This window comes from Gopherus flavomarginatus, chromosome 7, assembly GCF_025201925.1.
Source record: "Gopherus flavomarginatus isolate rGopFla2 chromosome 7, rGopFla2.mat.asm, whole genome shotgun sequence".
Taxonomy (NCBI): Eukaryota; Metazoa; Chordata; order Testudines; family Testudinidae; genus Gopherus; species Gopherus flavomarginatus.
Genome location: NC_066623.1, coordinates 48,035,089 through 48,060,651, shown reverse-complemented (window position 1 = coordinate 48,060,651; position 25,563 = coordinate 48,035,089). Strand labels below are relative to the sequence as shown.

General features: G+C 48.0%; 1 protein-coding gene and 1 pseudogene across 4 annotated transcripts in view; one reads left to right on the top strand and one right to left on the bottom strand.

Moving 5' to 3' along the window:
• The window catches only part of DDR2 (discoidin domain receptor tyrosine kinase 2), a 153,025-nt gene that overhangs the window by 55,401 nt on the left and 72,061 nt on the right, over window positions 1-25,563 (top strand). For 3 of the 4 annotated variants that reach the window (XM_050963124.1, XM_050963126.1, XM_050963125.1), the window contains one exon: window positions 9,039-9,149. In XM_050963124.1, coding sequence (XP_050819081.1) covers window positions 9,071-9,149 — 79 coding nt within the window. In that variant the 5' untranslated portion in view covers window positions 9,039-9,070. Of the gene's footprint in view, window positions 1-6,798; window positions 6,865-9,038; window positions 9,150-25,563 lie in introns of those variants that run through there. The other variant, XM_050963127.1, reaches the window with a different exon arrangement.
• LOC127056042 (uncharacterized) lies at window positions 19,024-19,142 on the bottom strand (annotated as a pseudogene).

The following is a 25,563-nucleotide window of genomic DNA, read 5'->3' as shown; positions in this document are numbered from 1 at the left end:
GGCTTGGCTCAGGTAAACTGGCGAGGAGGGACAGATAACTACTGAGAGAGAGAGAGAGACTCAGGCCCCCCCAGGCCCTGCCCTTCTGGGGGAAGACGTGCCAGCCTGAGGCATGTGAAACTTTCAGCCTTGGTTCCTTCATAGCAAGCTGCCTTGTCAGTGCAGGGAGAGGAGCTCTGGCTGCCTGGGGAGTGCAGGGAACCCAGAGGTGTCTAACACACAGGAGCATAGCTTAAGCCCTGAGTCAGGGCTCTGAAGGCAAACACACCTCCACATGACAGAGGTCAACGTCAACTGACTCTCCCCCCATAATGAGTGTTTTCCTGCTGCTGCTGCTGTCAGTGACTGGAGTGGGCATGTTACTTCTCTCCTGTGTCCTCCTAGCCTCTGTTTAGATGTCACTTCCTGCTGTGTGGCTGACCTTAACAGTGCTTGTGGCACAGGACCTGGTTGCAGGTGGTGGAAGGTTACACATTTGGTATGGATGGTATAGATGATGTATCTTGCAATAGTTGGTGTAGCAGCTTGGGGCGGGTGGTCTTGCTGTTATAGGTGGATATGGATTGTGTAGCTGTTACACCTGGATGCTGTTGGAGTGGCTGTAATACTGTAGTGTGCAAAGAGTAGCTTTAACACCCATATGTGAATGGTATCATTACTCTTGCGTGTGGATGGTGTAGCTGTTACACCAGGGTACTTGTGGTATGTCTGTTACTGCTTGGTGTGGAGAGTGTGAATGGTTTACCTGGGTGTGGCTCACATATCTAACACATCTGTGTGCTACTCATATAGCCATTACAACTCACTGTATATGTATAGATTTACGCAGGGATAAGGAGAGGAGAGTAGAGGTGTGGCTCTTTCCTGTGGATGGTATAGCTGTTTCACCTTGGTAGAGATGTTATGGTTGTCACACCTTGGTGTGGATGCTGTAGCTGTTCACCCTGGTGTTGCTGTTTATAAGTATTACACTATGTTGCAGACCATACAGCTGATAGTTTGGTAGAGATGTGGATGGGGTGCCTTCTGCACCCAGATATGGATGGGGTAAGTGTCAAACCTGTTTGCAGGTACAGTAGCTTGGTTAATGTAGTTTTTAAACCTTTTTTTCAGATGAGGTAGCTGTTATACACTAATACTGATGGTGTAGCCGTTAGTCTTTGGTGTGGTTGGAGTGGCTGTTACACCTTGTTGTAGATAGTGTAGCTATTACACCAGGCTGCTATTCCATGCTTGGTTTGGAGGTTACAACTTTTACAGCTGAATGCAGAGGGTTTAGCTGTTATGCATTGTGTGCACAGTGTACCTGTTACACCTTCATGCAGCTGGTGTAGCTGTTACACCTCAGTGTACAAGGTGTATCTCTAACACCTTTCTGCAGATTGTATAGTTGTTTCACCTTGGTGTGGATAGTATAGCTGTTGCCATCTGTATCATGTGGTATAATTGTTGAACTTTGGTGTGGCTGGTGCAGGTGTTCTACTTTGGGGCGGATGATATTCTGATGCTTTATTAGTTGTTACCATAGTTAAGGTGACATCCAAAACATTCATTTTAATGGGATAGAATTGTAAAAACTTCATGTGTGAGTAAGTTTTAGAAGAACTAAAATTGTACCATAACCTTTGTCTTGTTACAGATTGTTTGGTGTATCCTATCAATTGTTGAATTGAAATTCTAGGATGTTTATAACAAGATGTTCAATGGGTATTTTGGCATTTTTCCTGGCTACAGATGGTGGAGCTGTTTAATTGGGAGACTCATTGGCAGGGTGCCAGTCACTTCTTTTTGGAATCTGATAATCTCTTCCTCTTGCAGCTGGGGAATCGGTCATCCTTGGGGTAATGTTCCCCTTGTTCTGTTCTCCTGACGCTTCCATTTTCCATCTATTCTGTCATTAGTTATCATTGGTTCCAGAAGCTTGTTAGAACCTAATGTAACCCACTGGACAGCATGTGTTACGCATTCCCAGGGGCAGCTCCAGGCACCAGCGCACAAAGCACATTCCTGGGGTGGCAAGCCACAGGGGGCAGCCTGCCCCTCGCCGTGAGGGTGGCAGTCAGGCTGCCTTCGGCGGCATGCCTGCAGGAGGTCTGCTGGTCCCGTGGTTTCGGCGGCAATTCAGTGGCGAGTACGCCAAAGGCGCGGGATCGTAGGACCTCCCGCAGGCATGCTGCTGAATCAGCGTTACCGGCGGACCTCCCGCAGGCATACCACCGAAAGCCGCCTGACTGCCATGCTTGGGGTGGCAAAATACATAGAGCTGCCCCTGCGCATTCCCCACTGTCTAATGTGCAGAGGAGGGAGGTTTGTCACAGGCCCCAGCCGTGTGGAGACTCCTGCTGTTAGCCCTGGAGCCCCTTTATTCTATCATCACACTAACACCAAGATTTTTGTCCTTCTCACCATATGTCTTGACACAATGACGCTTGTGATAAATGAAGGTGGGAGGGGGAAGGGGGGAGCTCCATTTTAGGGACACCAAGCCAGCCAGTAGCTATAAAATCCCACTTACTAGCTGTTCTTTAATTGCTCTACCTGTAAAGGGTTTAAAAAGTCTCACTGCTATGCATAGGTAAAAGGAAGTGAGTGGGCACCTGGTCAAAAGAGCCAATGGGAAGGCTGGAACTTTTTAAAATTGAAAAAAAGACTCCCCTTTTGTCTGGCTGCTGTTGGTCTCCTGGGGAGAGGTGGACAGGGCTGCAGCTATGCAGTAAGAAGCTTGGGCCAGGAATTGAAAAATCATTAGTGTCATACCTAGAAACTACTCATTTAAAACCCCAGATATGTAAGTAGATCAGGAAATGTCTAGGAAGACACAGTCAGGGTTATCTCTTTTATTTCATTATGGCTTGTGGATTCCTCTGTGCTAATCCCAGGTGCTTTTGTTTTGCTTGGCTTAGTTGCTCTTTTAAAACCTAGCAATAGACTGAGTTCCCACATGTATTTTCTTTTTTTTTTAATTTATAAAATTTACCTTTTTTAAGAACAGAATTGGATTTTTGTGTCTTAAGAGGTTTGTGCACATATTATTTAATTAGCTGGTGGCAATAGCAGATTTCCTTATTTTTTCTTTCTCAGCTCTTCCCCGGAGTGTGTGTGTGTGTGTGTGTGGGGGGGGTGGTATTGGGGGATGAAAAGGCTTGAGGGTACTCCACAGGAAGGAATTCCCAAGTGTGCCTTCATAGAATCATAGAATATCAGGGTTGGAAGGGACCTCAGGAGGTCATCTAGTCCAACCCCCTGCTCAGAGCAAGACCAACACCAACTAAATCATCCCAGTCAGGGCTTTGTCAAGCCGGGCCTTAAAAACTTCCAAGGAAGGAGATTCCACCACCCTAGGTAACCCATTCCAGTGTTTCACCACCCTCCTAGTGAAAAAGTTTTTCCTAATATCCAACTTACCCTTCGTGGGCTCTCAAAGGGGTTCTGCACTTGGATGGTGGCAGCATCTACCAATCCAAGGTCAGAGAGAAGCTGTAACCTTGGGAGTTTAATACAAGCCTGGAATGGCCAATGTTAATTTTTAGCATCTTTGCGGGCCCCCACCTTCTGCACTCGAAGTGCCAGAGTGGGGAATTAGCCTTGACAATGCTAGTAGAGCACTATGCAGTGGGCGGGGGGATATCCTAACAAAGCTGGATATGCATCACTCAGTCTCCCAGAGCTGTCTTTATGTAGTTCTCTGCTATTAGTACTTCCTTTCTGCTAAACTAATAGACTGTGCACATAAAGGGTTTGCCAAGGTGTGACTAAACTGACGAGCTATAGAGAATTGCTGAATGAACTGGGGGTCATGATCTGTTGTTGTCTCTTTTGGAGTCCCAGGGTGGGCAAAATGCATTTTGCAATGTATTTCTACCTTGGCACTTGCTTTGTTGTGCCACATCTTACTTCCAAAGGCATTGGAGAAAGAATCTGTGCAGTTTAATTTAGATAGACTTGCCTACCCTGAGCAGAGAGGAACCTGAGATCACGTGCGGTTCCTTTGTATTCTCTTTCTTGTGCTAATCACTGATTTCCTGCTTGGTCATCCATTCCTAGTTGGATGTGATCACATATTAAAAAAACATACAAGAGACCAGTATTCTAAACATACAGGGAACAAGTAATTGAGCACTGAAACAAGTTGCCAAAGGAGGTTCTTGAATCCCCATCCTTGGATGTTTTTAAGAACAGGTCAGACAAATATCTGTTAGGGCTGGTCTAAATTTCCTCAGAATGGGGAGGGTGGATTAGGTGACCTCTTGAGGTCCCTTCCAGCCTTGCATTTCTATGGTTCTGTTCTTCATCCCTCAGGGAACGTTTCAGTAGGACCATCTCCATCAGAGTTGGTTGGAAATGTTCTGATGAAATGTTTTTCCACCAGAAAATGCAGATTCATTGAAAGCAGAATGTTTAGTGGAAATGTGTTGATTGCAATAGAATTATGAGAAAAAGTCCTTTTCAGAATGGATTGTTCTGATTTTCCATTTCTAAACAACTTGTTGTTTCCATTTTTTATTTTATGGATTATAATATAAACATATTTAAAAGTTAAAATCAAAACAAAGTGTTTCACTCGACTCAAAACAAGAATATTTCCAGAATATTTTGTGGGAAATTTTGAATTTTTAAAATTTTGTTCTGTTTTGGTACAGGAAAAAATTCCAATTTGCAGATTTGCTTGAAAATCCTGTTCCCGCCCAGTTCAGTCTCCATGTCATGGACACTAGAACTATTGAGGATCTTTTAATTCCTTCTCAAAGTAGTACAGATGGGGCATCCCTGCCTCCTGGGATGCCACCCCCAGAAGGAATGTTCTGATCTCAGTGCTGTACTCACTAGGCCCCTCTTCTCTGGCTTGTGTTGGGCACAGACATTGCTAAAACGGGCCCATTGCTTCAAACTGGTGTGGGGGAGTGGTGAGAAATAGATGCTTTCCTTGCTGTATGTGTGGATTAGTCTCCCCATGCTGGGCTGAACCTCTTCCAGATTGGGGCTCTGAGGCTGGTCTGGAACTTAGTTACACTACTTGGATCCACTCTTAATCCATCATTTCTGTGTTTACCTTGCATGGGGGGATTCCAGGAGTTAAAGGTTGTTTAAAAGTTAAGCCACGTTGTCAAGCTGTCTAGAGTAGCTCACTAGTGTGAGTGCCAACCTCAGGGCAGACTGTCAAGCAGTAGTTTCCCCAGGAATTGAAATTAGGGGGGGTGTTCGAATTTACAGGAGGGATCTTAGGGCCAATGAGATATATAAAAGAGATATGACTAAAGTAAATATTTTGTTAGGATAATGCAAATTTAACATAAGGATAATGCATGTTACACCAAAACACATAACAATATAATTTTTTTTAAAATGTATTTAATTTAAACTGACTTTTGAAAAGTAAGCCTTCATGGGATAAGAGGGAAGTCCTCTCATGGATCAGTAACTGGTTAAAATATGGGAAACAAAGGGTAGGAATAAATTATCAGTTTTCAGAATGTAGAGAGATAAATAGTGGTATCCCTGAGGGGCCGGTACTGGGACCATTACTATTCAACATACTCATAAATGATCTGGAAAAGTGGATAAACAATGAGGTGACAAAATTTTCAGATGATACAAAACTATTCAAGATAGTTAAGTCCCAGGCAGACTGCGAAGAGCTACAGAAGGATCTCACAAAACTGGGTGACTGGGCAACAAAATGGCAGATGAAATTCAATGTTGATAAATGCAAAATAATGCACATTGGAAAACAATCTCAATTATACATACAAAATGAAGGAGTCTGAATTAGCTGTTAACACTCAAGAAAGAGATCTTGGAGTCATTGTGGATAGTTCTCTGAAAACATCCACTCAATGTGCAGTGGCAGTCAAAAAGGCAAACAGAATGTTGGGAATCATTAAGAAAGGGATAGATAATAAGACAAAATATCATATTGCCTCTATATAAATCCATGGTATGTGTACACCTTGAATACTATGTGCAGATCTGGTCACCCCATCCCAAAAGAGAGATATTGGAAATGGCAAAGGTACAGAGATGGGCAACTGAAATGATCAGGGGGTATGAAACAGGAGGAGAGATTAAAATGACTGGGAATTCTCAGCTTAGAAAAGAGACGACTAAGGGGGGATATGATAGAGGTCTATAAAATCTTGACCGGTGTGAAGAAAGTGAATAAGGAAATGTTATTTAATCCTTCACGTAACACAAGAACTAGCAGGTTTCAGAGTAGCAGCCGTGTTAGTCTGTATCCGCAAAAAGAACAGGAGTACTTGTGGCACCTTAGAGATTAACAAATTTATTTGAGCATAAGCTTTCGTGGGCTTCAGCCCACTTCATCAGATGCATAGAATGGAACATATAGTGAGGAGATATATATAAGTACAGAGAACATGAAAAGGTGGGAGTTGCCAAATCAACTCTAAGAGGCTAATTAATTAAGATGAGCTATTATCAGCAGGAGAAAAAAAACTTTTGTAGGGATAATCAAGATGACCCATTTAAGACAGTTTGACAAGAAGATGTGAGGATACTTAACATGGGGAAATAGATTCAATGTGTGCAATGGCTCAGCCCTTCCCAGTGTCTGTTTAAGCCTAAGTTGATTGTATCTGGTTTGCATATTAATTCAAGTTCAGCAGTTTCTCGTTGGAGTCTGTTTTTGAATCTTTCCTGTTGCAAAATTGCCACCTTTAAATCTGTTACTGAATGGAGAGAGGTTGAAGTGTTCTCCTACTGGTTTTTGAATGTTATGATTCCTGATGTCAGATTTGTGTCCATTTATTCTTTTGTGTAGAGACTGTCCAGTTTGGCCAATGTCTTCTAGTAGGTGACTTCTGGGTATTCTTCTGGCTCTGTCAATCTGTTTTTCCACTTCAGCAGGTGGGTATTGTAGTTTTAAGAATGCTTGGTAGAGATCTTGTAGGTGTTTGTCTCTGTCTGAGGGATTGGAGCAAATGCAGTTGTACCTTAGAGCTTGGCTGAAGATAGTGGATCATGTGGTGTGTCCTGGATACAAGCTGCAGGCATGTAGGTAAGTATAGTGATCAGCAGGTTTCCGGTATAGGGTGGTGTTTATGTGACCATTGCTTATTAGCACAGTAGTGTCAAGGAAATGGACCACTTGTGTGGATTGGTCTAGGCTGAGGTTGATGGTGGGATGGAAATTGTCGAAATCATGGTGGAATTCCTCAAGGGCTTCTTTTCCATGGGTCCAGATGATGAAGATGTCATCAGTGTAGAGTACGGGCATTAGGGGAATGAGAGCTAAGGAAGCGTTGTTCTGAGTCAGCCAGAAAGTGTTGGCATACTGCAGGGCCGTGCAGGTACCCATAGCAGTGCTGCTGACTTGAAGGTATATATTGCCCCCAAATGTGAAACAGTTGTGGGTGAGGACAAAGTCGCAAAGTTCAGACACCAGGTTTGGCATGTAACTAGTTCACAAAACTGGGGGAGGTGTTGGGGAAATTCAAGGGGGGAGTACACCCCCCCAGGGGAGGTGTAGGGAAATCACTGCTGTCAAGGAACAGGGCACAAACACCTGGTCGTGTGTACTATAATTAGATTTCACCAACCAAGTAACAAGTGTGAACTCTTCAAGTCTTATAACATCCTTAACATGGAGTCACAGGCATCCCCTTTGGGCACTCTGGTCTATCTTGCCTGCTGGGCAAACTTGCCTTTGTGATAGATGGTCCCTTACATCAAAAAAATCACAGCAATATTTCGGTTACTCCCAGTCTTAAAGAACTCATCATTTATCCCACGTTAATTGCACCTTAGATCTCTTACCAAAGACAACACTTGTAGCCAATCCTGTAATAAACTATCTAAAGATTTATTAACTAGGAAAAAGAAATAAGAGTTATTTACAAGGTACAAGCAGGTAAACACACACACAGAAATGAGTTACAGATTTAGATTTCAAAAGGTAATGGAAACGGCTGTGATGTGCAGTGTCTGTATGTCCTTTAGGGCTAACCTAAGCTAAGCAGCTTGGGGATCCCTTGCTTATGCTTAGAAATATTGCCCCTCCAAATTCCAGGCAGCACACCGATACAGTGCCTCCTGGTCAGGGAATTTTATTCCTTTCCCTCAGAGTTCAAACTGATGGAACAAGTGTCCATGCCTGTCTCTTCTTCATGGGTGTGTGTCTTTGTCCTTTGATGTTTCTCAGTAGCTCATTTGGTTTCAGTGGGCCTTCTTGTGAGGGCCCTGCACACACTAATTAATGCTTCTTCTCTGTTTGGTGAGTTACACAATTACAACAGTTTACATGCAAACACTCAATAGCACTGTATACCATGAGCTACAGATGTTATAAGTGAGATCAATACATGCAGCATCCTTCAAGCATTTCATAAGGACTAAATGCATTCTTATCAACTTAACATCTTTTTTAACCGTGCTAACACACAGTGAGCCAGACTGGTTTCCAGCTATGCATTTGTCAATGTTCAGTAAGGCTGGGGGCCTTGGCATGAGCTGACACCTGATCTGTCAGCATCACACAGGTTTTCTGGCAGAATATCTTAGGGCAGAACTTGTAGCTGCTGCAACAACCAATGTGGGAAAGGACATGCTCTATTACTGATGGAGATAGACGGGCCAGTCACATGCATAGGAGCTGCCCTCTGGCTCAAAGGGGGATGAAGCTGGGGGCGGGCTCTAGAAACTCAATGTATAGATAGGAAAATGTTGATTTTTCTCCTGCTGCATTATGGGAGGAACCCAGGAGTAGGCAACCCTGATTGGAAGCAGATATCAAGGGAGGGGACTAGCAAACTGGGAGTTGGCAGAAGACATGAGCAAGGAGACACGGCTGGCAGCGGGGGAGAAATGGAGGATGAGTGTTCTACTGTACCGGACAAGGGCGGGAACCCTGGATCCGAATTCCCCAAGTTTTAGAGGTGTTCAGACTGCATCTGGGCCTCTCCCATGCATCTCTGCTCCGTGTGCATTGAGCTGCACAGTACCGCCCCTTCACAGCAGTGACAATTTCATACTCCCACTGTCTTGCTAATGTTTTCTACTGCTTCTTTTATCTCCCCATTCAGCTGCTGCTCTGGGGCTGAAGTAACCTGCCGTGATGATCTCCCCTCCCAGGATGCCCCTCCTGCTGCTGCTGCTTCACATCCCAAGTGCTGCCAAAGCTCAGGTTAATCCAGGTAAGCAAAATGAAGGCCAGGCTGTTGCAATCCCAGTGAATCAGCTGCCCCAGAGGTTATTTTCTTTGGCTGTGCTCCTGCCAACCGGAGGCCAAGGCTCATTAATCTTCTTCCTCCATAACAGACAGGTCACCTCATTTCCAGGAACTCCGACTTTCCAAATACAGAGAGGATGAAAGTGTCTTTCTGAAACTCTGCATCAACACCTGCCCAGGACGAGGATGGGCTGTGCTGGTTTACAGTGGCTTTATTAAAACCTGGTATAACTCTTTAATCTCACAGTATTGCTGCCTCCTGTCATCCCACAACACTGTGTTCCTGGTCCTAGCGATTATAAGATTATTCTTCCCAACCAGTCTTACAACCATGGCCCCACTGAGGGCAATGGCAAAGCCCCCATTGACTACAGTCGGGGTCAGGATTTCAGCCCCTCTTCCACCAGGAGACTTATCAAGCAGCTTTCTAGGGTTTTCCCTCTGGAATGTGAGAAGTGTTTAGTGTTCCTGAAAGTGAGGGGCTGATGCCAGTGGCCAGTCAGGGACAGGACCCAGTGTATCTTGGTCCTGACCTGCAACCCACTCTGATAATAACAATTACACCTAGCTCTGGGTGAGTCAGTATCGTTCACTCACCCCATTTGGCAGATGGGGAAATGGAGGCATAGAGCAGGGCAGTGATTTGCCCAGAGTCACCCAGCAGGCCAGTAGCAGAGCTGGGACTGCACTGCTCTATCCACTAGACTATGCTGCCTCATGCACCTTAGCTGTGACCCACAGGTATTTCAATGCTGCTTCTGCAACAGCTCAGCAAGGGTACCTTGGTTGTAGCTTGCAAGGAGCCTGCTATTTTAATCCTGTGCTACTCTAGTGCCAAAGCACATCTACCCTGAACTGCAGCACCCCCTGTAAGCCATCCTCTGGGCTCTCCCGCAGCTCTGCCAATGCAGAGTCCTGGCTCTCCCAAACAGGGACACTTGTTCCTGTGGGGTGTTTGATCTATGCACGCATGGAGAGGAAGTTGAGCTCACTGAGCATGTTTGATTTGTGACTATCTGTGGTCACATGTGGAGCCTGGGCTTTGAGTGGAGGCCTTTCTATGTTGTGTTCCCAATTTGTCCAGTTTTATTTTGAGTTTGATGAGAGCAAGGAAAACTGTACTGGGTATTACTTTTTCTCCTGGTCCTAGGTGCTTTTTTTGGCCATCCCTAGCTGTAGCAAACAAAGACTTGCTTTATAAAATCTCTGACAGATGCCTGGCCCTATGCAGAGCCAGGGGCTTTTGAAGTCTTTTAAAAAAATTGGTACAGGCAAGAAAAGAACATCTAAAATAGATTTCTCCACATGCTCAGCCCTTTGGTGCATCCATGGAAGCAGAATCTCTAGCCCCTTTGGCTGTGGTAGAGGAACTGGTACATATCAGGGGGTTACAGTTGGTTTCCACTGTGACCAAATCAGTTCAAGGCCCAGGTGCATCAGGAAGGATTCTGCACAACAACATACTTATTCCAAAGGAGTCGATCCTGTTTCATTGGAAGAGTTCTACCAAACATGAGTTTGGCCTTGTCTGGCCTGGACTGTCATTGTACTGGACTGAAGCCAAAGTAGCTGAGCGGATCCCAAAGGAACAGCTCTACAAAGGCTTCCTACAGGCTTTTAGTGTGATCTGAGGTTGCAGCCCTTAGAGCTGTGATCTGCTCTGCGATCACAAGTTAAACCGGTTCAGGTTTGGTCAGTATTTGGATGGAAAACCTCCAAGGAGAACTCAGGGGCTACTGGAAATGGTTCTAGTGATTCGGTAGATGCTGCTCTGTACTGGACACCGTGCTAGGGGCCAGGTGTGCTGCTGTCTTTTGGACAAGACATGACACTGATATTCTGTAGTCCCCTGTGGCCATCAAAAGTGTTAAAGAGATCAGCCTAGGCATTTAGGCCAGTACACAATAATTAGATTATGCCTTGAAAAATTTCCTCTGCCTCTATAGCTAAGATCCTCAAACTGTGGGTGCACTCCCTAGGGGGACATGGACGAATGTCCAGTGGTGCACAGCAGGGCTGGGCCAGCCCCCACGGGGGGCAGGGAGGGCCACCCAGCCCCTCCCACTCCCAGCTTTGCTCTAGTCCCCCCCCAGCTGCGTTCCCATCCCTGCTCCCAGCCTCAGCCACAGCTGTTCCCAGCCTGGCGCTGAGGCTGGGCGTGAGGCCGGGCCCAGAATTACCCCAGGCTGCGGGCCTGGCTGCTGGCCCACATGGCAGCCTAGCTGCGACTCTGCCCCCACCCCTGCCCCCAGCCTCAGCACCTGGCTGCAGCCCACTTCTGGCCACAGACATATCTCCAGCTGTGGCCCCAGCCTCTGCCCCTAACCCCAGTCCGCATCCCCGTCCCGCCTCTCTGAAGCTGGGACCCTGCTCTTGGCCCCAGCAGGTTGGGGCTTGGGGTCTGGACAAGGATAAGGTGGGGTGCAACCCTCAAAAGTTTGGGGACCGCTGCTCTGTAGAGAACAAATGTTTAATCCTGGGCCGTCAGTCTAGTAGAGAAAGGTAAAACATGAGCCTATGGCTGGAAGCTGAAGCTAGACAAATTCAGACTGGAAATAAGGTGAAAATCTTTACCAGTGAGAGTAACTAACCATTGGAATAACTTACCAAGGGTCGTGGTGGATTCTCTGTCACTGAAAATGTTTAAATCAAGATGTTTTAAATCAAGATGGGTATTTCTAAAGCTCTGCTCTAAAAATTGTTTTGAGAAATTTCTCTGGCCTGTGCTGTATGGGAGATCAGAGTGGATGATCATACTAGCTCCTGGCCTTGGAATTGATGAATTTTCACTTCCTTTCAAAAGTGGTCAGTCATGTGGCATTGTTGTGTAGTATAAACCAGCTTCTCCCTCCCACCCCAGCGGTGGCTGTATTTCAGTGGTGAGTAACAAATTCTGCACTGTTTGTGTTGGGATCATTTGGATTGCAGTGCCTTACAGTATAGAAATAACGTGTATCAAGGTGAAATAGCCCTGAGTCAGACTGAATCACAGTCCATGACTTCCATTTCCATTGAAGCTCATGGGGATTCACTGGTGCAAAACCAATGTGAGAGGAGAGCCAGTCCATGTGTCTTCCCTGCTGGTGTAGGCTGGAACTCAGCTGACCCATGGGTCGTTGCTAGGACAGCGTAGTGTAGGGGCAAAGGGCATCAGATTCTAATTTTCAAATACAGCAAAATATAAGTGAATTATGGACTTAAGAGATCGTGTGGCTGCAGACCTGGGCGACTTGGTCTGCATTGCACCTTTGCTCAATGGGCTGGTGCTGACTTGTATTAGATGTTGGCCAGTCTGGAGCCCAATGTTAGAGGGAGATGTGGCTCACTGGGCATGGATTGACTCAGTCTAGGTGAGCGCTGCATTCAGCTTCCAGTCCTGTGGCTGGCAGAGCTGTCGGGGGAGAGCATCCCATCCCAGGGGAGGGGAGGCAATGCCTTCAGCTGTCAAGTTAGCGAGCTACCCTGACCCGCCTATGAGCAGTGGCAGGTCAGAGGGGAAGATGAGATGAGAGGCAAGCAGGTTAGCTGCGCCCCTTTGACCCAATTTGCCGAGAAAACCATGGGCAGAAGGTGGGAGGTAAAAAAGCCCTGAACACAACACTGTAAGCTGGTGGCTCGGGTGGGAGCGAGAGCAGTTTGTGCTGTGGTGCCTGTAGGCATCGTTTGCCAGTTTGACATCTCACTGGTTGCTGAGGGTGAAGACAGGACACCGGGGAACTACGTTTGCCACTAGTGCTAGGCAGGGAATCTGGACAAAAATGACATTTCTATCCAAAGTGAAAACAGATCTTTTCCAAAGCATTTGTGAATGGCTTCCTGTTTTCCAACCAGTTCTGATCAGCACACTTTGAACACTCCATCAGTGCTTCCATGGTGCCCACCACTGCTGTGTCTCAATGAATTTAGCCTTACAGTCTCCCTCTGATGTAGAAAAGCAGCATCTTCGTTTTACAGGTGGGGAACTGAGGCACAGAGACCAAAACAAGGCTTGCTTCAGGTTCCACAGTGCATCTGTTCTGGTGCTGGTCATGGCAGCTGGATCACCTGATGGCCACTCCAGTCTGTTAACCACAGTCCCATGCGGGTTCAGTCTCAGCTACACGATCACAGATTATTTCTCAAATAATTAGGTACAGTGTTTTTTCTGCAGCAGTTTATAGGATAGCTCTCTTCTCTGGGGACTTGTGTTCAGTCGTTTCCCCAGCACCTGTGCAGTACTTCACGGGTCAGCCTGTCCTCATCCGCAGACAGATGCAGTGATCATGGGCCAATGGCTGCCCCTGCCTCAGCCCTGCAGGTGTTGATTATTAATAATGTGTCACTCAATAGCCAATAATTGCTAGGAATTGTAACTACAGCCACATGTTCAGTGAGATGTTCTCTCCAGTTTAATCATCATGGACCGTGGATAAGTCAGCTGTGATTGGATCTGTTAATCAAACAGTTACTAAAGATAACACACAGACAGAGAGGCATACGATTCCCAGCAGCTGTGGAAGACCGGACCTGTGGTTTCTGACAGCAGGCATCCAGTCTTATATCCCCTATGAGTTAGGGGCAATTTTACCCTTGTTACCTTTATTTTGTATCGTTCTGATCCTCATTTATCCCCTCTTTTGGGAGCACATGTCTCCTCATTTTAGGCTGTTTCCAAGGCTCTCTGTTCCACTGCAACTTTCCAACTGCCCTACTCCTGGTGGTTAATCAATCTTTGTAGCCTTTGGGGTCATTTCATCCACTAGACATTTTACAGTTGATACATTGTAAAACAGCTTTTAACATAGGCTAAGGGTCACTGCACAGTACAACTCCAGTTTTTGGAAGACATCTTTAACTTAACTGCAAAATATCATGGGAGTTTGGCTCCCAGACAGGCCAAGAAAGATTAAGGTTTATCTTAAGTGTCAGCACAGGAGATAACGCCGTCCCATGTCCTCTGCTTCTCCCGTCCCTATATCCAGCTCCCCACTCCAAAGTGCCCTCACAAACATGGTGTCTGATGTTGCACTCCATATATTTTATGGAAATATGTTTATAAGTGTGACTATGATGCAACTGGAATATGCTTCATGCAAAAGGTCTCTTGTAAGGTATCATTACAAAGCTTATAATCTACTGAGTGTGTTCATGCTATTTGTATGCATGTATCATTCCTGTATCTAAAACTAGAAATATGAAGTATTACTCTGAGGTTCTATTGTAATTATGCAAAGCGTGGGCCATTAGTGGTGGCCTAGAATCTTGATGGCTCCCATTAACTAGGACAATTGGTTGTAAATGGCTCTGTTTACTTGTAAGCCTTCCTGTGTTTATGGGAGTCAGGCTGGAAAGAATGGAGGCTTGGGGTCTCACAGGACATGTGACTATGTCACCTGGTACTGGAATCCATTTTAAACCTGGTGCTTTTCCATTTAGAAGGTGGAGTGTGGACCCAGAGAAACAAAAGATTCCTGCTTTGTGCCAAAGCTATAAAAGTGGGTGGAACAGAACAAAGGGGGAAATCCCCTAGTTACCACCTGAACTGGAACTAACAAGAACTGTACCGAGAAAGGGATTGGGTCCAGACTAAGAAGGAGTCTAGTCTGTGAAAGAAGCTTACTAGAACATCTCTGAGGGTGAGACTTACCTGTATTCCGTTTCTTAAATGTATTAGGCTTAGACTTGTATGTTTTGTTTTATTTTGCTTGGTAACTTACTTTGTTCTGTCTGTTATTACTTGAAACCACTTAAATCCTACTTTTTATACTTAATAGAACATAAGTAGTATGTGAATACCCACATGCATCTGACGAAGTGGGTATTCACCCACGAAAGCTCATGCTCCAAAACGTCCGTTAGTCTATAAGGTGCCACAGGATTCTTTGCTGCTTTTATGGAACATAAGAGCGGCCATACTGGGTCAGACCAAAGGTCCATCTAGCCCAGTATCCTGTATTCCAACAGTGGCCAATGTTATGTGCCCCAGAGGGAATTAACAGAACAGGTAATCATCAAATGATCCATCCCCTGTTGCCTATTCCAAGTTTCTGGCAAACAGAGGCTAGGGACACCCCCCGCCGCCCATCCCGATTATCCCCTAGCCACTAAACTTATCTAGTTCTTTTTTGAGCCCTGTTATAGGACCCAGGATGTTGTTGACCTTCACAACATCCTGACAAGGAGTTCCACAGGTTGTGTTGTATGAAAAAATACTTCCTTTTATTTGTTCTAAACCGACTGCCTATTAATTTTATTTGGTGACCCCTAGTTCATTTGCTGACCCCATAAATAGATTACAGTGCTGTATTATTATAAAGGACCTGATCCTGAGCTGTAACCTTCCAGCTGTGTACACATTGTCTCTTGAGGAACAGCTTACTTGGTAATCACTGAGAGTGTCCAGGGACACAGTCTGGATGCTACCGGAAACACTATTCAAAGGGGGTTTGGGGACTGAGGTGCACCTAATGTTAACCTGCGAAGCAAAATAGGACTGGTGGAATCCTGAGGAGAGTGTTTGAGTAGTTGAAAGGCTGGCGGTGTACAAGAACTGACAAAAAGCTATCACAGGATGAACTCCCTCACACTGGAGACAAGGGACCCATAATCCTGGGCGCCTGAGAAAGAGTCACATGAGGATATTCCTGACTGAAGAGAAGCAGGCATACTTTACGGTCAACAACCATCCAACCTCCATGTCCTGAGATCACGATATCTCCGATCCACATATAGGATTTCCCCCTTGTTTTGTGATATCAGAGATTGGGAAACAAAGGTAAGGTCCATCTCTTTCGGGTGCACTCCAGAAAGAGAGAGAGCTGCTAGGTTACCTGATTACCAACTTGCCATCTCGCCTTCCGGAGCAGGGTCTAGGGAGTTCTGTACTTCTCTTTTTAGGACTTGAGCACTGACATACACATACATACACACGAGTTTATGTCTTCTACTACAGTGCCTTACTTTAACAGATTGTCTTGGATTTACATTTAGATTAATTTATTAGCAATGAACAACGTAATATACTGATTTCTCACATAATTGGTATTTTCAGGTACACAAGTTGTCTAAAATTCAGGTAAAATATTGCTAAATATCCAATAATAGCTTTTGTAAAACCTGGTTAAAAATGGTAAAAAAAAACCCCCAAACTAAGGGCCTTGTTGGTAAAGCAGTGTCTGCTGAGATTGCCCACTAAAGTATTCTGTAGATCAGATAGATGTATGACTGAAAGAGAAACACAAGTGAGCTGATTCCAGAGAGCAGCCTCATGGCTACCTAGTGTGAGCACAGTGACCCCCTGCTCAGGAGACTGCAGCTGCCTGCCCCCTGACCTGCTTAGTGGAGATATTCTGGACTAAGGCAATGGCCGTCTCCAGCGCTATAGCTAGGGTTGCCAACTTTCTACTTGCACAAAACTGAACACCCTTGCCCTGCCCCTTCTTTGAGGCCCCACCGCCACTTGCTCCATCTCCCCTGCCTCCATCGCTTGCTCTCCCTCACCCTCACTCACTTTCACTGGGCTGGGGCATGAGGTTGGGGTGTGTGGGGGGGCGTCAGTATGGGCTCTGGGCTGGGGATGCGTGCTCCAGGTGGGGCCAGAAATGCAGGGTTCAGGGTACAGGAGAGCACTCCGGGCTGGAGCTAAGAGGTTCAGAGTGCAGGAGCGGGTATGGGCTCTGGCTGGAGGTGCAGGCTTTGGGTGGGGCCAGAAATGAGGGGTTAAGGTTGCGGGAGAGGGCTCCGGGCTGGGGCAGGGGGTTGGGGTGCGGGCGTGTGTGAGGGCTCTGGCTGGGGGTGCAGGCTCTGGGGTACGGCTGTGGATGAGGGGTTTGGGGTGCAGGAGGAGGCTCTGGGATGGGGCTGAGGGGTTTGGAGTGTGGGAGGGGATGCAGACTATGGCTAGGGCTGTGGACTCTGAGGTGAGGCTGGAGTAGAGGATTGGGGTGTTGTGGAGAGCGTGGGCTCTGGGGAGGGGAGTTTGGGTGTGGGAGGGAACTCTGGGCTGAGGCAGGGGGTTGGGGTGCAGGAGGAGTTTTGGGATGCAGGATCCCAGTGGCGCTTACTGCAGCCCCTGGGAAGTGGCTGCCAGGTCCCTGCAGCCCCGCAGCACATGAGCAGCCAGGTAAGCTCAGCGCATTGCCTTTGTGCTCGCAGGGACTGCCCCCATTGGTCATGGTTCCTGGCCAATGGGAGCTGCAGAGGCAGCCCTTGGAGTGGGGGCAGTGTGCAGAGCCTTCCTGGTCGCCCATGCGTCTAGGGGTTGCAGGTACCTGGTGGCCGTTTCCAGGAACCACACGCAGCTAGGGTGGGCAGGGAGCCTGCCTTTGTCCCAGGCCCCTGCTGCACCACCGACTGGACTTTTAATGGCCTGGTCGACAGTGCTGACCAGAGCCGTCAGTATCCCTTTTCGACTAGGCGTTCCTGGGCATGGCTGGAGAGGGCCTGGCTGAACAGGGAGCAGAGACCAAGATGCCATGGAGGCCTACTGGGTACTCCGCTCTTGCTATTGATTTGACATGGCAGACTCTTTCTTAGATACAGCGGTGATGGGCTGTAGGATAATGCCCCCAAGACAGAATGCTGCAAAGCCTTCCTATGTGCCTGTCATAAATATAAAGAGAAGGGTAACAACCTTCCTGTATACAGTACTATAAAATCCCTCCTGGCCAGAGGCACAAAATCCTTTTACTTGTTAATGGTTAAGAAGCTCAGGTAACGTAGCTGGCGCCTGACCGAAAGGACCAATAAGGGGACAAGATATTTTCAAATGGGAGGTGTAAGCTGGTTGTGTCGGGGCTCGTCCCTCTCAGGCGCGGCGGGGAGCCAGGGCGCCTCCTTATACACACAGCAGTCCGGTAGGCCTAACCCCTCAGCAAGCGTGAGGGAATAAAGGGTTTGCAAACAAGGCAGAGTCCCGGCCCTGCAGCCGGGGTCTGGTAAGCACAAAGTACATAAGCCCAAGCCCTGGGGCAGGGCAGGGCAGTAAGCAGTTCAAGCTCAGACTCTCAGGCAGGGGCTGAGCAAACCCAGTATATCAGCCCAGGCCCTTGGGCAGGGCGCGGCAGTAGCAGTTCAGGCTCAGGCCTTCAGCAGGCTGAGCAAACACAGTAACCCAGAAGTCTACACAGAAGGCCTCCTCAGGCCAGGGAGAGGGAGAGTCTGCCACCCTTGGGGGGGGTGGGAGTGGCAGGGGGAACGCAGGCCCTCCCACTCCACTGCGTTCCAGCCTGGGGCCCTAGCAGCGGCAAAGGCTCACTGCTGTCAGTGGGGATCCTGGCCGCAACACACTGACATGGGTTCAGGCTCTTCAGAAGCCGAACCAGGGTCGGCTACCCCCGGGCCACTTCCGACCTCCCCCTCTCTGGGTACCTGTCTCTCGCCAGCGTCGTCTGGGGGGTCCCAGACCATGGGCTCCTCCGGGTACCAGTCGTAGGGAGGCTCAGGCTGCGCCTCGGGATACCGGTCTTAGGGAAGCTTAGGCCATGCCTCGGGGTACTGGGCACAAGGCAGGTCAGGCTGACGTTCCTCCGGGTACCAGGTATGAGGCAAGTCCAGCCAGCGTTCCTCCGGGTAGTGAGTGCGGGGCAGGCCAGCCCAGTGCTCCTCCGGATACCGAGCACGAGGCAGGTCAGGCCAGCGCTCCTCCGGGTAGTGAGCACAGGGTAGGCTGGGCCCGGCAGGAGCTCGGGCACTAGCGTCTGTCATCTCCGGCCGCCAACTGAGTGCTTGGGCCGGGCTTTTATACTTCCTGTCCCGCCCCTTGACTTCCAGGGGGCAGGGACAGGCGGCAGTGGCTCCGCCCACTGAGGCATCTGCTCTGGCTCGTCCCTCTCAGGGAGCCGGCCGGGACCGGGAAAAACTGCCTACAGCACCTGGGATTCCCAGGTGGTCACCCATCCAAGTACTAGCCAGGCCCGGGACGGTTTACTTTCTGAGATCAGACAGGATCGGGGGCTTTCGGTCCAGTATGGCCGTTCTCAGGTTCAGGCTCTTCAGGAGTCAAACCAGGGTCGGCTACCCTCAGGTCACTTGGGCCGGGCTTTTATACTTCCTGTCCCGCCCCTTGACTTCTGGGGGCGGGGACAGGTGGCGGCGGCGGCTCCGCCCACTGAGGCACCTGCTCTGGCTCGTCCCTCTCAGGCGTGGCCGGGAGCCAGGGCACCCCCTTGCAGGGGGGAAGAGGCTTTGTTTGTCTGTTCTTTGTCTGTCTGTTCTGTGTGCTTGCCAGACACAGATCAAGAAAGCAAGCAATCCAACTCCATTAGGATTAGTAAGTACTAGCAAAGGAATGTATTAGCTTACTTTTGTTTTGGCTTGTGATTTTCTTTGTGCTGAGAGGGAGCATATTCCTGGTTTTCTTTTTGTAACTTTAAAGTTTTACCCAGAGGGAAACCCTTTGTGTTTTGAAGCTGACTGCCCTGTGAGATTATCTTCCATTCTAATTTTACAAAGGTGCTTCTTTTAACTTTTTGTCATCCTAGCTAATCCTGAGAGTAAGAAAGAAAAGAAGAAAAAAAAAACAGCTTGTGAATTCACCCCCCCCCCCCGCATTTGAAAGTATCTTGTCCCCTTATTGGTCCTTATGGTCAGATGCCAGCTAGGTTACCTGAGCTTCTTAACCATTAACAGGTAAAAGGATTTTGTGCCTCTGGCCAGGAGGGATTTTATAGTACTGTATACAGGAAGGTTGTTAGCCTTCCCTTTATATTTATGACAGTGCCTATAACAGACTGATATCCAGCCCCCGGAGGCCAGCTTCATTGTCTGCCTCTCTGTGCCTTTCCAAGGCCCCCACCTTCCCCACATCGGTGGGTCTCCAGCCCAACTCCACAAGCTGCAGTTGACACCTGCTCACTGCTGGAGCTGTAAGCCAGTAGGCAGTCCCGCCTCCTGCTGCATGTAGCCCAGCCCAGTAGCCTGGCAGGGTTCCCATGGGTGTTTTTCACCAGCTAAACTAAAGCCAAACCTGCTCCTGTGTCCTGTGTGGCTGCTTTGCATCAGATGCCACAAAACCAGGAGAAGGAGAAAGCACCTCAAAGAGCAGAACTACTGGTCAGAGGGTGCTGCCTGAAGCCAGGAGCAGGCCAGGCAAGGAAGGGAGAGAGGATCAATAAGATAAAGTTGTGCCCCAGGAAGGAGAGATCAAGAACTCAGATCCCAAGCGGGGTGACCTTTGAGCACCCCCATATACCACACTCACACTGGCTTGTCTTGTCTTAATACTGAACAAAGACTACTGCCCAAGGAGACTGTGGCGCTAGATGGGGAGCAGAGGTTTAAAAGAGAACTGGATAATTAAAGAGAACTGGATAAATTCATGGTGGTTAAGTCCATAAATGGCTATTAGTCAGGATGAGTCCGGAATAGTGTCCCTAGCCTCTGGCCATGGCTACACTGGCGCTTTACAGCGCTGCAACTTTTGTGCTCGGGGGTGTGAAAAAAACACCCCCCTGAGCGCTGCAAGATACAGCGCTGTAAAGCCTCAGTGTAAACAGTGCCGCAGCGCTGGGAGCGCGGTTCCCAGCACTGCAAGCTACACCCGTAGAGGATATAGAGTACGTGCAGTGCTGGGAGAGCTCACTCCCAGCGCTGGCGCTGCAACCACACTCGAAACTTTAAAGCGCTGCCGCGGCAGCGCTTTGAAGTGCAAGTGTAGCCATACCCTCTGTTTGTCAGAAGATGGAGATGGATGGCAGAAGAGAGATCACTTGATCATTGCCTGTTAGTTTCACTCCCTCTGGGGCACCTGGCATTGACCACTGTCAGTAAACAGGATACTGGGCTAGATGGACCTTTGGTCTGACCCGGTATGGCCGTTCTTATGTTCTTATGAGGTGCTCACAGAATGGTCTTTCTTTGAAGGCATCGTCCCCGGTACCAGGCTGTCTAAGAATCCCTGATGGAGCATGCCTCTGAGTGCAGGTCCTTGCTGCACAGAGGTGCCCTTTGTTACTGGTGCCATGCAGAACAGGCTTAGTTTGCCAAATAACCCTCTTCTAAACTTTTATCCCCACATAGGACACTATCAGGGACCCCCTATTGGACACAGGACACATACACGGTGCTGCCAAGTCAGACCCTTTATCACAAGTCGTGCTATATTTGGTGTTTTTCCTTTAAGACCCCAGCTCCTGGACTCAGGGCATTCAGTGAGAATCTCAGTTTTCATTAGCAAAATTAAGTTTCTATCCCTTGTGGTTGTGGTAGGGTTGCCAACTTTCTAATTACACAAAACTAAACACCCTAGCCCTGCCACTTCATTGAGGCCCCACCCCCTGCCTTGCCCCTTCCCTGAGGCCCTGCCTCCGCTCATGACATTCCCACTCCCTTGGTGGCTTGCTCTCCCCCACCCTCACTCACTTTCACCGGGCTGGGGCAGGGGGTTGGGGTGCAGGAGGGGGTGAGGACTCTGGCTGGGAATACAGGCTCTGGGGTGGGGCCGGGGATGAGGGGTTTCGAGTGCAGAAGGGAGCTCTAGGTTTGGGGGGGCTCAGGGCCAGGGCAGAGGGTTGGGGCTCAGGATTGGGGCTCTGGCTTACCTCAGGTGGCTCCCAGTCAGTGGCATAGCAGGGCTCAGGCAGGCTCCCTGATTGTGCTGGCCCTGGAAGTAGCCAGCAGGTCTGGCTCCTGGGCGGGGGGCCATGAGGCTCCGTGTTCTGCTCTCGCTCATTGGCACCTCCCCCCCCCCGAGCTCCAATTGACTGCGATTCCCAGCCAATGGGAGTGCGGAGCCAGAGCTCAGGGTGGGGACAGCGCATGGAGCCCTGTGGCCCCCTGCCTAGAAGCCGGACCTGCTACTGGCTGCTTCCGGGGTACAGCACGTAGCCAGGATGGGTACGACTAGCCTGTCTTAAACCCACAGCACCACCGACCGGACTTTTAAATAGCAGAAAACCGGGCACCTGGTAACCCTAGGCTGTGGACAAAAGGTGGAAATCAAGATCTGAGTATTAGCTAAAGGGTCAAAGACCGGAAGGCAAAGAGAGACCCCAACATTCATTCTTATGTTTTGAAATCTCATGACTTTTGGAGGATTTTTGAATACTTGTGGTTGACAAGGCTGCAGAACAACACCTGGTTGTCTTCTTTTGGAATGCAGGGCATGTACAACCCAAATACTATCACATGGCTCTTCTCTGCAAAGCCCACAACACTTCACTTCGAATGCACTAGTTAAAATCAGCAAAAAATTGGTGCAGCTGCTTCTGGGTCTTTCAGTGTTTTCCCTCCTCTGCAGAGGTCCCAGGACTATAAATAGTCCCTTGGCTTCTGTGGAGCACTGCATGCCGGAATTTGTAGTCCTGCAGGCCCCAGATGAGGTTAGCAGCTCACTGCATGGTAGGAGTCTGTGGGCCACTTTGGCCCATTTGCTGCATCCTTGCCTCTGGCTTTGGCCTGCCTGTGTGTGTTTACTTGGAGGAAGTTTGTGGATGGAGCTTAGTGGGCTGGAGCCAGTGGTGAGACAGTAAACAGCAGGGAACAAGTCTCTCTTTCAGGAGCTGGCTTGGCAGCTAGGCGTGACAAATAGCTCTTGGGAAACTGTGTTGTAGCTGCTGCTGCACATGGGCTATAGCGAGTGCCAAGCCACAGCCATAGCCGCCAGCACTGGGTACTTTTCCACTCTCACACTGGCGGCGAATCAGCCTTTGGAAGGAAGTGAGAGGAAACCAATCTGCTGCTTCGTGGGAAGCCTGAAAGGTGCAGCCTGCTGCAGGTTTATGGTGGTTTGAACTGAATGCTATGGTGGGAGGGGACGCGGGAGGCTGCTTGCTTGGCCTCTGTTTCTTTAGGGCAGGTGGGAAAGAAACACAGAGTCTGTTAAAGCAAAAGGAACAAGTTCCCTTTTCCAAGTGAATTTCTTTCTAGTAAAACGTGCTAAAGTGAGAGGTGCACCTGTGTATCCATGACAGGAGCAGCACCAGGTTGCCTGTGCTCTTTCTCACTCACACACACTATAACTCAAGGAGTGACAGGTACAGGCACTGGCTGCAATGGTGTGCTTGTGGATGCCTGTCCCACTAAGAATGGGAATTAGACCCTGACCCCTCTGTTCATTTCACACTAGCCACTGAATGGCTGTCTGATGGGAGCGGCCTTTGTCATGGGCCTGGGCTTGATTCGGATCAAGGGTTTAGAAGTGTATAGCTTTTAATGCCATAAAGGAGCACTGTGATCCTCTAGTTCAGTGGTTCCCAAACGGGGGTTCGTGAAATGTTACAGGAGGTTCTTGGGAAAAAATTCCCTAATGGTGGACAGATCTGTCCCTAGGGACCCTGGGCAGCACAGGGCCAGCAGCCCAGAGCCCCTCGACTTCCAAGAGCTAAGCAGATCAAAGCAAGCATATCTATCACACTGAGGAGATTTAAACTTCAAGACTCCTTATAAGAAATGGAAAGGGAGGTGGATATTTTTTGCTGTTTTTAAACTTAAACAGGCAGCTAGTATTGTTTTTAAAATTATCACGAAGAACAAGTTTAAAGCTTTATTGTAATATGCGTTGTTTGTAGAGTGACCAGATGTCACGATTTTATAGGGACAGTCCTGATTTTTGGGTCTTTTTCTTATATAGGCTCCTATTACCCCCCACCCCTGTTCTGATTTTTCACATTTGCTGTCTGGTCACTGTAATTGTTTGCCTGGACTGCTCAAGACCTGAATGCTTGTGTAGGAGGAATTCTTTGAGTTGGCTTTTTAAATACCTTCATGCTGTTTCACATCTGATAATCCTTGATGAAACAGAGGAGCCTGGTCTTATAACAGGCTTATTCAAAGTGATACAAGCTATGAAAATGAGATCGTGGAAGAGTGTTGCCATTTTCATAATGTAATAAAAATAGTGTAATGATTAATAATAATAAATCGTGTAATAAGCATGTCATGAAAACAAATTTTGTATTTCCAAGATCGCTGCTTTTATAATTTATACTCAGGCAAAGGAGAAAAATCCTGGAAATATTCATTTCTAGGAAGAAGTTTGCGAGACTTGACATTTTAGTGAAAGGGGTTCACAGGTTGTTAAAATTTGGGAACCACTGCTCTAGTCTGACCTGCATAGCACAGGCCAGCGACCCTCCCCAGGATTCCTGTAGTCAGTCCAAAAAGTTGATAGTGGAGCTAGAGCTGATCTTAAGGTATCTGGTCTTTACTCAGAAATTGCAAGTGATCACTCAGATGCTTTTGAAAAAACCTACCTACCCTTTGAGTGAGGGGGATTCATCCCACCACTGGGGAATCTGTTCCAGTGGTTATTTGCCCTTACTGTTAAAAATCTGCACCATATTTCCAGAATGAACTCTGCTGACTTCTGCTTCCAGCCACTGGATCTTGTTCTGCCTTTGTCTGCTAGATTGAAGAGCCCTCTGCTCTCAGAAATTTCCTCCCTGTATAGGGATGTCTACTCTAGGCTGTGTTCAAGTTGCTTTAAATCTCCTGTTCAATGAGCTTCTTTAGCCTCTCACTGTGAGGTGGGTTTTCCAGATCTCAAATCATTCTTGTGGCACTTCTCTGAACCCTCTCCAATTTTTCAACATCCTTTTTCAAGTATGGCTGCTAGAATGGGGCCCAGGATCCAGTAGTGGTCTCACCTGGGTTTTGTTGTGGATCACTCAATGAAGACCTGTAGCTTAAATTTAGATGGAAAGATACGAGGCCAAATAGTTGAAGGTGTTAACAGGACTACCTGTCCAACATTAAACAGTTTTAAACAAGTTTTGGGGTTTGATGTGCAGAGACCTCAGCCTGCTTAGTACCAGGGTGCAAACACCATTAAACCTCTCTTTAAACCTGTTATTAAGAAACAGAAAAGAAGGAAACATTATTTAATACTTTCCATTTCAAATTAATTAAGGCTTTCATTTTAACAACAGCCCTTGTTGCCTTTCCGATTAGCAGTAAAAGGTTTCTTCTTCGAGTGATTGCTCATATCCATTCCAGTTAGGTGTGCGCGCTGTGCGTGCACGTTTGCCGGAAACTTTTTACCCTAGCAACTCCAGTGGGCCAGCAGGTCGCCCCCTAGAGTGGCGCCGCCATGGCGCTTGATATATACCCCTGCCAGCCTGCCCGCTCCTCAGTTCCTTCTTACCGCCGTGTCGGTTGCTGGAACTGTGGAGTGCGGCTTGCTGTCCTCCACGTCCCTAGCTCTCCTTTGTTACTGTCAATAGTTGTAGTTGTAAATAGTTTAATAATATAGTTAGAGTTGTATAGTAATTAGTAGTTAGTGTATATAGCTTATAGAACTTGTTCGCAGGTTGGGCCGTTGTCCTTCCCGGCGCCCGGCACCGGGCCCATGCCTGGTTCGCCGGGCTTCAAGCAGTGCTCGGCCCGCAGGAAGCCGATACCTACTAGCGATCCCCATGACGCGTGCCTGAAGTGCCTCGGGGAATTGCATATCGCTGAGAAGT